General features: G+C 51.5%; 1 protein-coding gene across 1 annotated transcript; it reads right to left on the reverse strand.

Annotated features, from left to right (window-relative positions):
- Positions 1 to 550: 550 nt before the first annotated feature.
- On the reverse strand, positions 551 to 13,500 carry STK25 (serine/threonine kinase 25). Its single transcript, XM_065748150.1, has 11 exons — positions 13,361 to 13,500; positions 9,261 to 9,491; positions 8,361 to 8,417; positions 7,157 to 7,265; positions 5,906 to 6,063; positions 5,477 to 5,662; positions 5,156 to 5,301; positions 4,570 to 4,684; positions 4,216 to 4,287; positions 1,708 to 1,844; positions 551 to 942 (listed from the first exon to the last, which is right to left on the reverse strand). Exons 1-11 carry the CDS (start codon positions 13,388 to 13,390, stop codon positions 903 to 905), a joined length of 1,281 nt encoding a protein of 426 aa, XP_065604222.1. The 5' UTR covers positions 13,391 to 13,500; the 3' UTR covers positions 551 to 902.
- Positions 13,501 to 14,147: the final 647 nt, after the last annotated feature.

A 14,147-nucleotide genomic window follows, 5' to 3' on the forward strand; every position in this document is an offset into this window, starting at 1 on the left:
CTGCTGCACAGTACTGACCTGCCCTTGTGAGAACTGAAGCCCTCAGTGCTAGCCATGAGCTGCTGTGTTCCCTCTCCTTTCTTTTTAATCCTGCAAGGCTTGGACACATGCAGCTGTCCACTGAGCTCAGAGGTGAGACCTGCCCAAAGCTCAGTACCGAACCTTCAGCTGCAGAAAGCACCAGGGAAAGGAAGCCCAACATAACCACTGGGCCCTCCCAGCCCCTGGAGACCCAAGGCAAGTTCTGCTGTTGCCTGCATCTCATGAACCAATGATGTCCCAGAGCCAAAAAAGAAGCAGTCAGCAAACCCATCCTCCCATGGAACAAGCTGGGGAAGAGCAGCAGCAGCCTACTTATTTTACGTTGCCTGCTGCTAGAGTCAAAAGCTTTTATTTACTAGTGTGTGAAGGAGTTGAAACAATCCTCCAGAACAACCACGGAGCTGTTCTAACTTTCCCAGAGGCTGTAGTGCACGTAGAGCTTGCAAACATACCTGCACTCACACATTACAGCTCACAAACACTTCTGTAGGAAGGGTGGGAGGCTGAAGAGGAGAGCCCTCCCCCTTCTCCAGCAGGCAGCCATTTACCAGTGGGAATCAAACCAAGCCAAAATGGATACATCCATAGGGAAACAATTAAAAACCACGTTGATTACATTGTAAAAACAATTAGACCACCCATCTTGGGTTCTGTAAAAGGTCTAAATTGTACTTGCATTGCAAACCTCACCCTGGGTCATCATGGAAACACGTGTAATATGGAGGCTCTGAAATGTCCTGGAGTCCGTAACACAATGTTATATCCAACAGCAGACAGTGGTCTGGATTAGAGATGTAGTTCTTACGAAGCTGGAAAAAAAATCCTTCCCCCTCTCAGAACAGCAGCAGGGAATGTACGTGTCAGCGGGCAGAGGTCAGGTGGTTCCGACTGTGTGAAAACCTGCAAGGTGAACAGGGGACAACCGTCACTGCTGCTGTTGCTTAACACCCTCACCTGCAGGAGGCAGGCCACAACAGCACCGCAGAGACAGAGGCCAGGCTGCCTCTGTTTGCCTCTATCTGTCCTCCAGATACAGCTGTCAGTCTTGAATGGAAGACCCAACAGTTCAAGAACACGGGGAGGTCATCTTGTGCAGGTTCCCTACAGCAGGGCACACAGGTAGGCAGCCTGGCAGCTCTTGAGCATTTCCAGGCAAGGAGACTCCACCACCTCTCTGGGCAGCCTGTTCCAGTGACTGAGATCCCACCTGAGGCTAACAAGAAGTTTTGAGCACCTTGTTTTACAGCAAAAACAAACCAGGGGCTCTGAGGCTTCACAAGCCTTCAAAGGAGTATCAATCTTATGCTTACAGCATCAATTAGAGGCTGCTCGCAGCAAATTATACTGAAGTAGCTGAGCCTCAGTCATCCAAGGCACATCTCTGAGCATCCCCTACTGAGCTAGGGGCTAAAAGCTTTGAGCAGGATGCATCCTGTAACCCCCACTGTGACTGCTAGAGGTTGTACAAACAGACAGCTTGAAAGCTGTAATGACTCAGTAACGAGGCCTTTTCAGTCCTTCATATCTGAGGCTATTTTTTCCCCACTTGCCAGCATCCTATTTTCTCTGATGCCAAGACTGCTCAGCACCACTGACTGGAGCTGCGGAGCATGGCAGCCCTGCCCTGCTGTGGCACCCACCTTTGTCCTGAGGACCCTCACTCACCTCTGTACCCGCTCCACCATGTGTGCTATCAGTTTGTCAGAGATGCCAGGGCAGGACTCCTCTGCCAAGCTGAAGGCGTTCTCCAGCTCCTCCATAGCTCCCACGTTGCCTCCGGTCTGCTTGTGCTTATCTTTAAGCTGCAACCCAGGAATAGCATGTTAGCTCCTTAGCTCGCTGCAGGGAGCACCTGTCAAGCAGTGCAGACATCAAGCCCCTTTTCCCTTGTAGGATGACTCCACGAGGTTGCAGGAGGGCACCCACACCCTTCAAAATAGGTTGGGTTTTTTTTTTTGTAGGTCAGGAAGATGGGAATGCAGTGTCTGGAATTCAGGCTTTCCTCCAGGTAACGACAGCAATTCAGTTTCTTACAGAACGGGCTCTGACGTGCTCCTCGACTTCCTAAATGATACTAGTGATGGATCAACAGCCCTGAAAGCACACAGGCATATCCAAACCTGTACAAGCACCCTGCTGCTGAGGACAGCATAGCACCCAGACACACCAAAGGTTTCCGGACATGTAAGGTTGAAAACTTAACAGGACCTGGATTTAGTCACCACTTGGACCACTGCTCCCTAGAAGAACAGGGGAATAAAGCCCACACCAGGGCCAAGGTATAAAGCCCCTGCTTCCAGTTCTCATTTTTAGCACAATCTCAGTGGGCCTTAGCAACTGCGAGGCTCCTTGTGCATGATCCCAGTTGTTAATTTGAAATAGCTATGCCTTCACCATTCGGTTACACCACAGAAATCTCAACACGCTGCTGATGCTGAGCCCGAAGCAGTCTGCCACTGGAAACTCATGGTCATGCTCTCTCTAACAGTTTCTCACCATTCCCTGGCACACCAGGACACAGTGTGCCGAGCAAAAATCAGCCCCTTTTGCAGAACTAGTAGTAACTGCCAGCTAACCCCTGCCCAGCTCAATTAGGCTCCCATTAGACTATGCCAATTAAGGAGCTTTACATAAGCCTTACTGCTCTTTGCCTGCAGTTCCAGTATCAGCCCTCCTGACTGCTCGAACTCACCTTTCCTTCCAGGGCCAGAAAGCAGGACACCACAAATGCTCTGATGTTACCTGATCAAAGACCACCAGCCTCGGAGGGAGGAGGAGACACGGGCTGTCCCATGGGGAAGCCATGCCAAGCTCTGACACAGGGCTGCAGCCCTTCAGCTTGGTGCATGGGGGCTGTGCTACGTTGGTGCCTGTGCTGCAGAGTGGCTTTCTGAAGGTTAGAGAACAGTGCAGCTCTGGGCTGCCTGCTAAGCTGGCTCTTATTCTGGCTTGGCCCTCCAGGACCAAATACTGAGCCTGTTCTCCCCAGAAAGAGCAGATTTCAGAGGCATTAATGCAGCAGTGAGAAGCAGCTGCTGCTGGTAGGTAGCTGGCACTGAGAAGAACAGCATGCACACCAGGCTGAGAAGCAGTTTTTCTACAGATCTTGAAGAAAAGCTTTTTTCCACCCCCTGCTACTGTACTCAGAAGCCAGGTTTCTTCAGAGATATCCCAGCACTTTCCCTGCTCCTGATTTTGCTGAGAGGGATCAGAGGGGTCAGCAGGGAAAGTCTGACCCAAGGAAAGGAGGGGCAGCAAGTCTGGGGCAAAGGATCCAAAGCAGCAGAAATGGAAGGCCAGGATGTCACCTCCCATCCGATATCAGCACAGTGGTGCTGGCAAGGAGAAGCCCACAGGTGCACTCAGTAGTTTGAAGAGCTCACAGCTCTTCCCCAGAAGGCTCCTAAACAGACAGGACTGAGAACTGGTTAGCAATAAGCTGCATAACAAGCAGTACCTTCTGCCACATGTGCTGACCCCTGCAGTCAAGCACAGCGAGCTGTGGAAAAGGCCAGTCAGCACAATCCATGCCATCACTGAGATTGGAACAGGCATCTAAGATCTCCTGTCTAACTCACTTCTCCATTTCCTAAGCAGTGCTGTCTCAAGCACGGAACGCCTGCTTTCCAGAACAGTCTCTGCTTTTTTTGTCCTGAGGCAGTAAGTCCTCTTTCCACACAAACTCTTTTCTTAAGTCTAATGCAAAGTCCAGACAGCATCCTTCAAAAAGCAGAGCCCTGTGCTGGAGCAGCATCAGGATATAGAGAAAAGCAAGTCCTCAGGAGCAGGGAAAGGTCTCTGTGATGGACACCCTAAGAAGAAGGCACAGAGGACCCCAGCACGCTGTGTCTGTATAAGGTATTTCTTACAAAGCAGAACCCCTCATTTCTGCTCTCGAGCTGGGAGCAGCAGCTGAAGCTCATAGCCAGTGGGCCCCACTACAATTATCCTCCTCTTTCCTTCCCTTAAAACATCACCCACTTGGAAAGCCAATTACAGACAATAACTGTAGCTTTTACTGCACCTCCTCATCCCCAGCCAGAACACAAGGCAAAGAAATAGTGGATTTTCAAACTCAGTTTCTTTGTCCACCTTCTGCAGGCCACGCAGTGGGTCCCTCCTTAGCCCTGGCACCCCAGCAACAGCAGCATCCAGAGCCAAGGTCCTACTCACCTCCCCAAAGACTGGGTGGACAAGTGTGGAGAGACACTGTGACCGTGGTTGCCTCTTGATGGGCTCGGAAGGCTAGAAAACAACAGGGAAAAAAGTTACATGCACAGGCAAAGGCTCCCTGGGCACACAGACTGCTAAGCCTTCCAAAATTACACTACACCTCAATGGCAGCCCCCTCACCAGGACCACAGCTTGTGTTACTCTGAGCACGTGGAAGAGATGGCTCTGGGGTGCTAGCCTCAGAACTGGACTAAAGCAGATTTTAGACAGAACAGGCACGATTGGCAGCTTCACCAAGCCCCTCGAGACTGCGTTAGCTCAGCCCACTCCTAAAGGAACAGATGGCAGCCAGACCTTCTGGGAACCATGAAGTGCCATTCCTTTGTGCAGCTTGTTCAAGGAGTTGGGACGAATGGTTGGTGGGAACGTCCAGATTGGGCCCTGGTCTCCATCCTCTGTGTCTCCATCACTGCCAACGAAAAGGGGGGAGGTCAGGACAAAGCCTCAGCTCCACACACTGCTTTATCTGTGCATTGCTGTAGTCACAAGCTCTCCCCCACATATACTTGTGTCTGGGAATCAATAAGTGTTGCCAGTTATAAAGCCTGAAGCTCTTTGAAAAGAGATAAATATAACTGACTGCACATAAAACACAGGCAACAAGAGCCTTGTTTGACTACACTGCATGTTTCCTGTTACTGCTTTTGGTTCCTTGCTCAGCAAAGAGGTTCCACAGATCAGACTAGACCACAACACCAGGCTCCACTGAAGCAGGAGGAGGCACAGGCCTGTTTTTCAGGCAGCAGTCACTCCCACAAAAGCAGATGCTCACATGTTTTCCTGGTCACAGTATGATCTCCAGCCCAGGTGGGGAAAAAGACATCAGTTGCTTGCACTTGGGGCATAGAAGGGGCATCCTCCAGGTGCAAGGTGTACGTACATGTCAGAATCACCAGAACTTGAATCTTCTCCATGGCCCTCTGACTTCCAGCGCTTGAATCTGTCAATCAGCTCCATGAGGAATGAGGTTTTCTTGGTGTAGCGTGTGATGAATTTGTGCTTTAGCAACTCTTTAGCTGTTGGCCTCTGGAATAAACAGGGAAGGCAAGCTGCATCTAACCATCTCTGTATAATAAATGTGCAAGTGCACCATCTTCAATCCTTTCCAGTCTGCAAGCTCAGTACTACTTTTTCTTCAGTAGAGAGCAAGTATTGCCCCTGTAATACTCCACCCAATACAGAGATGGACAGTCATACTCACAAATCTAGGATCCTTATTGAGGCAGGCTTCCACAAACTCCTTGAAGGGCTTGCTGTGGTGACCCTCAAGTGTGGGAGGGTTATTTTTGGGGATCAGGAACAGAACCCTCATAGGATGGAGTTCAGAATTTGGAGGCTCTCCCTTTGCTAGTTCAATGGCTGTAATTCCAAGGGACCATATGTCTGCCTAAGAGAGGAGCAAGAAACAGTGACTACAGAGCAGCAAGGAGCAATTCTGCAACATGGAAGCACACAACTTCAGCACAGCTGAAGGGCTCATCATGTAAGATCACACACAGTGCTTCACATCTAATATGATAACCCTGAATGATAGGAAGGTACACTACAAACAGTGTTTTCAGTCCCTGCATTAACCCTACCTAACTAACCTGAAGCAGCATCAAGCAATCCTTCTCCTGCTCTACCTCACCTTGAAGTCATAAGCAGACTGTTTGATGACCTCCGGTGCCATCCAGAACGGAGTGCCCACAAAGGTGTTCCTCTTGATTTGTGTATCTGTCAGTTGTCCAGCCACTCCAAAGTCAGCCAGTTTCACATCGCCTTGTTCCGAAAGCAGCACATTGGCAGCTGTTCACACAAATAAGCATTAAGTTCACTAGTTCCTGAGTCATCTGCACCCCACACAGAACTGAACAGTGGGAGGGGATGTCCCATAACATCCCCCTTTGCCTCCATGAAAACCTCAGTTTGGATTCCCAGTGTCAGAGTCATCCCCACGCTCCGACCTCTGCTGGGTAACACAGAACACTTCTGAGGCAGTAACAAGGAGTAGATGTAAAGGGCCACACAATTCCTAGATCTGATGCCACAAAGGTGAGAGACACTTGGCCCAAGATACCTCAAGTGGTCTTGGCTTTTTTTTCCTCACCCTTCAGCAGCATTTGGTACAGGTTAAACAGCAGATCCCAGAAAGCAGCTCGCTCACCCTGGCCTTGTACAGCTTCCCACTCGCTCAGCTTAAGAGAGCAGCACTGCTCAGGTTCCGGGGAGGGGGGTGGGCTGTAGGACTGCAGAGCTAGCTCTAGAAACTTGCAGTCTCACATACAAAACAAAATCCTTTCTACGTGTCTCCCTGCATGAGGTTTCCTTGTTCCACTCGTTCACATGCCCTCCCACAGAGGGTCATGCAGTGCACATCCAGCACTGCCCTCCCGCTGTCCTCTGATGCTCTGCTCCCAGTGTGAGGCTGTTCCCTGGGAGGCAGGTGCCAGATCTCTGAGCACTGCACAGGGCCAGCAGCCACAACCAGCAGGACAAGAGGACACATGCAGCCCCTGACCTTCCCGGGCTGTGAACCCTGCCTGAGGACACCACGGCAGTAAGTTTTCATCCCAATAAGCAGCGTGCATGTGCCTTGACATCCATCACAAAAGCAAACACCCAGACCTAACAGCCAGCTGACATTTGAGCATGCTGTTCACTGACTCCTTCATTTTAATAACCCGTGCCCCTCCAAACTACAGATGCCAGAGAAGAGCTACAGACCCTTACTGTTACACATGTGAGCTGCAATAAAATGAGAAGGGCCACATTCAGAAACAAGCAACCTGATGAGAAACGCAGCACCAAGGAACAGGCTTTGATTAGTTCTGCATCATCCTTCTGAATTTAAGTTTGGAATTTCCCTTACAGGACAGACAGCTCAGCTCCCTGCTCTTACCTTTGATGTCCCTGTGGATCTTCCTCTCAGAGTGCAGATAATCCAAGCCCTTTAGGATTTCCCTCAGGATAGTAGCTATGTAAGTCTCCTCCAAGGGGCCTGGCTTTAGCTGAAAAGGGGCAGGAAGACAACATAAAGGGTGAGTGATACTTGCATTTTCAAGCCTCTCCATTTGTTACTTGGAAACCTTTGTCAAGCAGGTCATATTCAGCAGGAAGCACCGACTGCACACAGCCCGGTGCACGTGTTATTCTACATGCTGAGTGCTGGACTTGGCACCTGGCAACGTGACATGGAAAATCTTTGGAGGCTTTTCTGTTAGTCTACTAAAGGCTTCCCAGACAAGCAGCAGGATGCTCATCTCTTGCTCTCACTTGGAAATAGACTGGTGAACAGAACATCTAAACTGTTTCTCTGCATTCAGCCTCTGTGCCAGCATGCAAGAGCTGAATTGCAGCCATTCCAACAGCAGTGAGAACTTCTGCCTTCTGGCTGCGCAGTGGCAGGGCACTGCATCACAACTTTTCTCCTTTTAATCAGTTCTCCTCTGAACAGTCCCTCCCTTCTCTTGATTACAGGTCCCCCTCCTGCACCCTTCCTCCAATTCAGTGCAGGCTCAGCAGTTTTCACTGCATGACCTTAGATACTTCTGGAAGAACAGGCTTTATGGTCCCAAAGAGAAAAGCAGTATCCTGTGAAAGAATACAGCACAGCAGAACTTTTTTTTTTCCTGTGTTTACTATGCATTAGTGTTCCCATGAAGTCTGGGGCAGCTTGTTAGACATCATCAGTATTATTAACACCTGGAAAACCCAGCCATAGGTCAGGTCTCTGCCAAGCCTGATGCCATGCAAGCACTGAACCACGAACTCCTGGCAGGCACAAGACTTCAGTTAGGTGAGCTATGGATTTGCATTGCTCAAGAACAACTTTTGCTGCTGTCAAATTTCATTTCACTGGCTTTTTCCACTGTAAAGCAACAGGACACCCTGGAGAATTGTGTTTCAACAGCAGAGCTCTGTGCAAACATTTCCTCTGTCCTGGGATATGCCTAACCAGGACATCTGCCCTGCACTGCCTACCCTTCAGGCACAGGGCTGTCAAAAAGACGTCACACAGCAAGTCAGCATCTGCCTTGTGGGCATTTCACAGATCAAGGCTTCAGCCAAGATATGTCAGGACCCAGAGCTTACCACACACTTACCAAATCCAGGGCTGAACCTCCTCCCAGGTACTCCATGATTATCCACAGCTTGGTGCCCTGCAAGTAACAGCACAAACCAAGAGCAAGGACAGCATTAAGATCAGGCAGACAAAACACTTGAGGTGAACAGCCCCTGTACCCGACACAAGAGATGTTGCCTGCCACAGCTCTCAGAAACAACAGAGGACATGCTCCTGCCCCCAGCATTTCTTTGTCTCCAGTTCTGCCTAAGCAAGCTCAGTACCACTACAGGGACTAGACTGCACAGCCCAAGGAGATAAGCATACTGTCAGGCTGGAGCCACTCAGCATCACTCCAACAGATCTAGCACATCTTGCCAATGACAGGAGAGCTTCGCAGCCTTTGATCACATAAACAAGACTCCAGTTTGAAGGGTATGGTCAGCAAAGCACTTTTCTTTCTCTCTAGAGAAGAGATTTCCAGTCTGGGCTTCTGGCAGGAGATAAGCAGCTGGTCCACAAAACCACAGGTTTCATGGGGGTTTTGGCAGAATGCTGAGAAAATGTTTTATCGCCTTTGAAAAATGTGCAAGGAATAATCAGGATCCAAAGAGCTCAAGAATTACTGTGCCATGCAGCCAGCATTATCTGGTGGCCTTTATGGAGCAGCAATGACATGAGCAGCATTACTCAGAGGGCAGCTCAAGTTCTGGGGAGCAGTGTTTTCATTGTGAGGAAGTCCAGGACGCTGTGGGGCACTGGAGGGAGTGCTCTGAGCTCCCAGCTGAGCAGCCACTGCTGCTCCTGCTGCCACACTGGCTCAATGCCCACGGACTGGGCACTGGAGCAGTGCTGTGTGCCATCAACAGCTGCAGGTCCTGCAGCAGCCCAACCCCGTCCCCAAACTGCTGGCGAGAGAATTGCCACTGCTTTGTCCTACCTTCAAGTAGGAGCCATAATACCGGGTGATGTAGGGACTGTCACACTGGCTGAGCACCGTAATCTCCTGCTGAATGTCCTCAATTTCATCCTCAGCCTCCTCCAGATCAATAATCTTGATAGCAACCACCTCCTTGGTGCGGTTGTCAATCCCTTTGTACACTTCACCGAACGATCCTTTGCCAATCCGCTCCAGCTTGGTGAACAGCTCCTCAGGATCCACCCTGGAGTGCTAAAGGGAGAGAAGGCAAAACTCAGCAAGTCCTGCAGCAGCCCACAGAGCACCATGCACATCAGACCTGTTTGCCTTGCTATCTACGCATCTGCTGCGTTGTTGAATTCACCCGAGGCCCACAGCCCCACATGGTGTCCACGGGCTCAGAAACATCACAGAAAACACATCCAAGATGAGAGCTGAAGCAGACTTTTACATGGGGTTTCTGCCCCTGCAGACCACAGCTGGGGAGGAACAGGAGAGAGGCCAGAAAGGAGAACGTCAGCAGGATCCATTCCTAAGAAGGCAGCAGCTCCTTTGGGACAGGACTGACGTGGGCTGAGCTGCAGGCACCAAACTGGAGCCAAACCAGCTCCACAAATGAGCACTCATCTGTACCTGAATGAAAGGCAGGTGAGCTGTACCAGAACCAAACTCTGAAGACTGGGATGAGAAAATGGGCACAAACCTGAGGCTATCAGAAGCTCACAAGGATGTTTCCCATCCCGCATTCAAATATCTGACTGGTTTGAAAGATTTTCACCTTCCCTGCTTGTTTGGAAGGCGAAACACTCCAGCAATACGAACACCATTTCCATCAGCTGCCTTTGCTGCAGCCTGGTTTTCAGGCAGACACAGCCCTGCTCTCCTCTGACGTCTGCACATTCTGTCAGATGTCAGAAGGTCAGCACACGCTGCGAGGCCTCTGCCCACCCTGCAGGAGGACAGCCACATGGACACCCTGTCTGCAGACCTGAGCTTCTGGAACAGCCTCCTCCAGCTGGCACACCCAGGCACAGGAGTGAAAAGCATTTCCCTCACTAGATAAGTGACTGGAATAAGTTCAACTGGAAAGCTACTGAAGTGACCATCAGAGAAATACCGACTCTGACAGCAGCTGGGCTTCAAAGTTAACTCTTCCATAAGAATAAGCACAACAGAGGGAGGAAGAATTGTCTCCTGATGCTGTGTCTTTCTGTCCAGCTGCAGACCAGGAGGCCCTGTTCTGCTTCGTGCTATTAAAAGGCTCCTTGTGATTAATTTTTCTACTTTAAAAAAACTCCCTAGTTTAAACAAAAAGAAAAAAAAAAATCCTGGCAAATACAGCTTGACCTACAGGAAGCAGACAAGTGGTTACAGGGAGTTCTCCACACCCTGAACTTCTCGGTCTCACCTCATACACGTCACCCAGAGGGACCACTCCCATGCAAGGACCTTGAGTTGGGCAGAGATTTTATCTGAGCACAAGGCAGTGGTGTTTTTGCATCTAACACCAGGCTTAGCAGCAGCCCTGGGTGCTGCTTACTGATTAACCAAGCAGTCATTACACGTTGTTTGCCTTCTGTACCCAGCACATCGCTGCAGGGAGTAAGCTCCATAGTCAGCTCACTCAACAGGATTTCCATGTGCATTCCAGTCCAAGATACAGATGGATAACCAAATATCCTTCTGCATCCATGGCAACACCCAAACAGGCTGCATTAGAACAAACGCACTGGGAGCACGCTGGAGGGGACAGGCAGCGAGGAAATGAGCTGGAGATACATAACAGAGACTGGAGAGTGTGAAGAGAAGGAAGATCTGAGCTTGAGAAACGCCAGAAACCAGCACAAGAGCAATAGCTGTGGTGCAGGAGGAAGAGCCTGGCTAGCCCAGATGCAGTTCCCACCTGTTGGCCACCTTCACAAGAAGGGACAGCAAGGTGGCCCAGGCACTGCCTCTCACAGTCACCTCCTGCACTGGAGAAACACCACTCATCCCACCAGCCAGCCATCAAGGAGAGAAAGAGAATCACCTCCAAGCAGGACCTGGCTCAGCACACTGTAGGGCAGCAAGCCTGCAAGGAAACCTCCCTCTCCTCCTACCTAGATCATTTTAATATGAGAAAAGGAAGGACAAGGCATGAGCTACTGCTTCCCTTCCCAGCCTTGTGCAGCACATCAAGGAATTGGGGCTGAAACTCTTCAAGAACAGGACATCAAACAGAAGAGCCTTGGCTGCTGCTGCAGTTTTTGGGACAGCCAGCAGTTTGTGTTGCAGCTCTGTCATCACAGGAAGCATGCTGAACAAGCGTCTATACTTTGAGGTAGGTTTATCATGCTTTCTGAACAACAAAGCAGCTCAGGCAGGGGGAAGGAGACAGACCATGACAAGAACAAGAAAACTTTGCCCGAGGAACTCAGGAAAGCAATACAACTCTGCTATTTGGTTATCCTTCTGTATCCTTGATCGGAACACACCAGTCTTTTTGCCGAAGAACTGCCCCGGCTGCAAAGCTACAAACACACCTGAAACACTTCATTAGTAGAACCAGACAGATGCCAGATGAAATAACTCGCACCCACACAGTCACAGATAACCCAAAGCAGATCATCAACTTGGCAGCTGTTGGCCAGCTTGAGATCTTTCCATTTTCCTTGATATTCATGCTTTCTCAAGGTCACCTAAAGGAACAACACAACTGGAAACACAGCTGGATTTGGAGCTTTATAAACTGCAGTGCAAATACATCATCTAGAGGGTAGAGCTCCCAACGAAGCAGAAGCCTGCTGCACTGTATGTGCACAGCAAAGGTCAGCTGAGAGAAGACAGCACTGAGCTGGCCTGGGCAGGGAGGCAGAAACACTGAGATAAAGCAGCTTATGGATCTGCCTCAGGTAACCCAGCACATCAGCAATAGATAAGGAATCCGAGACAGGTCAAGACCCTGACATCCCAATCCAAGTCCTATCTATAGTCTCTCCATTTTTACAACCCCCACCACTGCTCAAAACTTGGCTAAGAGAACTTCAGGCCACTTCCCACTGCTCTTCCAGGAAGCCCCAGCTAAAATAGATTATGAGGTGCCATCAAGGATTTCAGAAGAGACCCCAGGAAGGGATGGGTAACACACATCTCTTTCTTATTTTGGCACCAGAGTATCACAGTACAACAAAATGTGAAGATGCCTGACATCTGCCTAATTTACAGATTAGATAACCAGAACATTGATAGACTGTATTAATGAATGCTGTGTACAGAAAAGCTTCAGAGCAACCACTCTGCAGTTAGAGCTCAGCTCCCTGCCTTGAGCAGACAGTATCCTTCCCTCGTCCTTTCATTTCTCTCCCTGTACTGTGACTCATTCAGGCACTATATTTGCATTTAATTCCACCAGTACTCTGAGGAAACGATGCACAAGAAAGGCAGCACACAAACCACGATGTACTGCAAATCAATTTTAAATCAGAAAAGGCTTGAAGGAAGCATCACCTCAAACCACCGAAGCGTTGAGTGCTGCACCTAGAAGCAGAAAAGGCAGTGGGGAAACCCCAGCAACCTTTCTGTACCTGCTGGGGGGCTAGAAGAAGGATGGGGACAGACTCTTCATCAGGGTCTGCTGTGCTAGGATAAGGGGAAATGCTTTCAAACTGAAAGAGTGAAGATTTAGACTGGATATTGATGACATAAGAAGTTTTTTTTACAGCAAGGAGTGAGGCATTGCCATGGGTTGCCCAGACTGGAGACACCCAAGGTCATGCTGCGGGGTCTCTGAGCACCTGATGGAGCTGTGGGTGTCCCTGCTTGCTGCAGGGGCCCTTCCCACACCAACGGTTCTGTGAAAAGAAAAACACCAAGATCTCTCCCAGACGATCCGCGCTCAGCGCTGTCACCTGCCACCCATCAAACGCACCCGCTGCCAAGCTCAGAAGAAGACCCAAGCCAACACGATTCACACGCCTCAGCTGTGAGCCCCAAGCCGCGACACCACCTCCCACCATCGCGCCAGCAGGACGCACCTACAACCCCCGAGGCCGACGCCCCGTGGGGACGGCGTCACACGGGGATCGCTCCCCTCGGAGGAGACCCTGCAACCACGGAGCCGCGGTGCGGCGGGCGGCCCTTACCTGCCCGGCGAAGTCCCGGAGGTGAGCCATGCCGGGGCAGCGGTGCGCGGAGCCGGGCGGGCGGCGCTCAGCTGCGGGAGACAACGCGGCGGCTCCGCCCGCTCCCGTCCGCCCCGCGGAGCCCCGCCATCCCCGCACGCAGGCCTTGCCCAAACCTACGGCCCTCGTTCCCCCGGCCGCGCCATGCCGGGCGCACGGAGCCGCCGCCCGCCCCGGGACGCCGAGCTCGGCCGCGGCGCCGGGCTCAACAACGCGGCGCCGAGGGGAAGCGGGCGGGCAGGCCGCGGCGCGAGGGATGCTGGGAAACGTAGTTCCCGTGAGGGGCCGCGAGGTTCAGGGGGCGCCCCCGCGGACTACGCGTCCCAGCAGGCAGCGCGCGGGGAACGGGACGCGCGGACTACGGCTCCCGGCGGGCTGCGCTGCCGCGGGGTGGGCCTGCCCGCCTTCCCTCGCCGCCGCCGTGGTGCCCGAGGGGGAGCGTTGCCATAGCGTCACAGAGTTTCAGTCTGTGCCGTCTGCAGATGCGATGAGCTCATCAGAACGGTGCTGCGCACTGTAGTGCTTGAGATAACCCGTGTAATCTCGACACCCCCCACCCCGAGATGCCCACCCGGGTTTGCGTTGTGCTGAGAAGGGCCAGGCAAACCGCTGTCCCTGGGAGCAAACCGGGGCTTGTGAGGCAGCCCCGCTTTGTGTGGCCTCGCCGCCACCAGGTGGCAACCGCGGATCGCAGCGCCGTGGCTCCCGCAGCGCAGCAGCCCGGCCGTGCCCCGCGCGTGGATGGAGC

Source organism: Cyrtonyx montezumae, unplaced genomic scaffold (genome assembly GCF_038088225.1).
Source record: "Cyrtonyx montezumae isolate F1298 unplaced genomic scaffold, pur_monq_1.0 scaffold_5, whole genome shotgun sequence".
In the NCBI taxonomy this organism is placed as follows: Eukaryota; Metazoa; Chordata; class Aves; order Galliformes; family Odontophoridae; genus Cyrtonyx; species Cyrtonyx montezumae.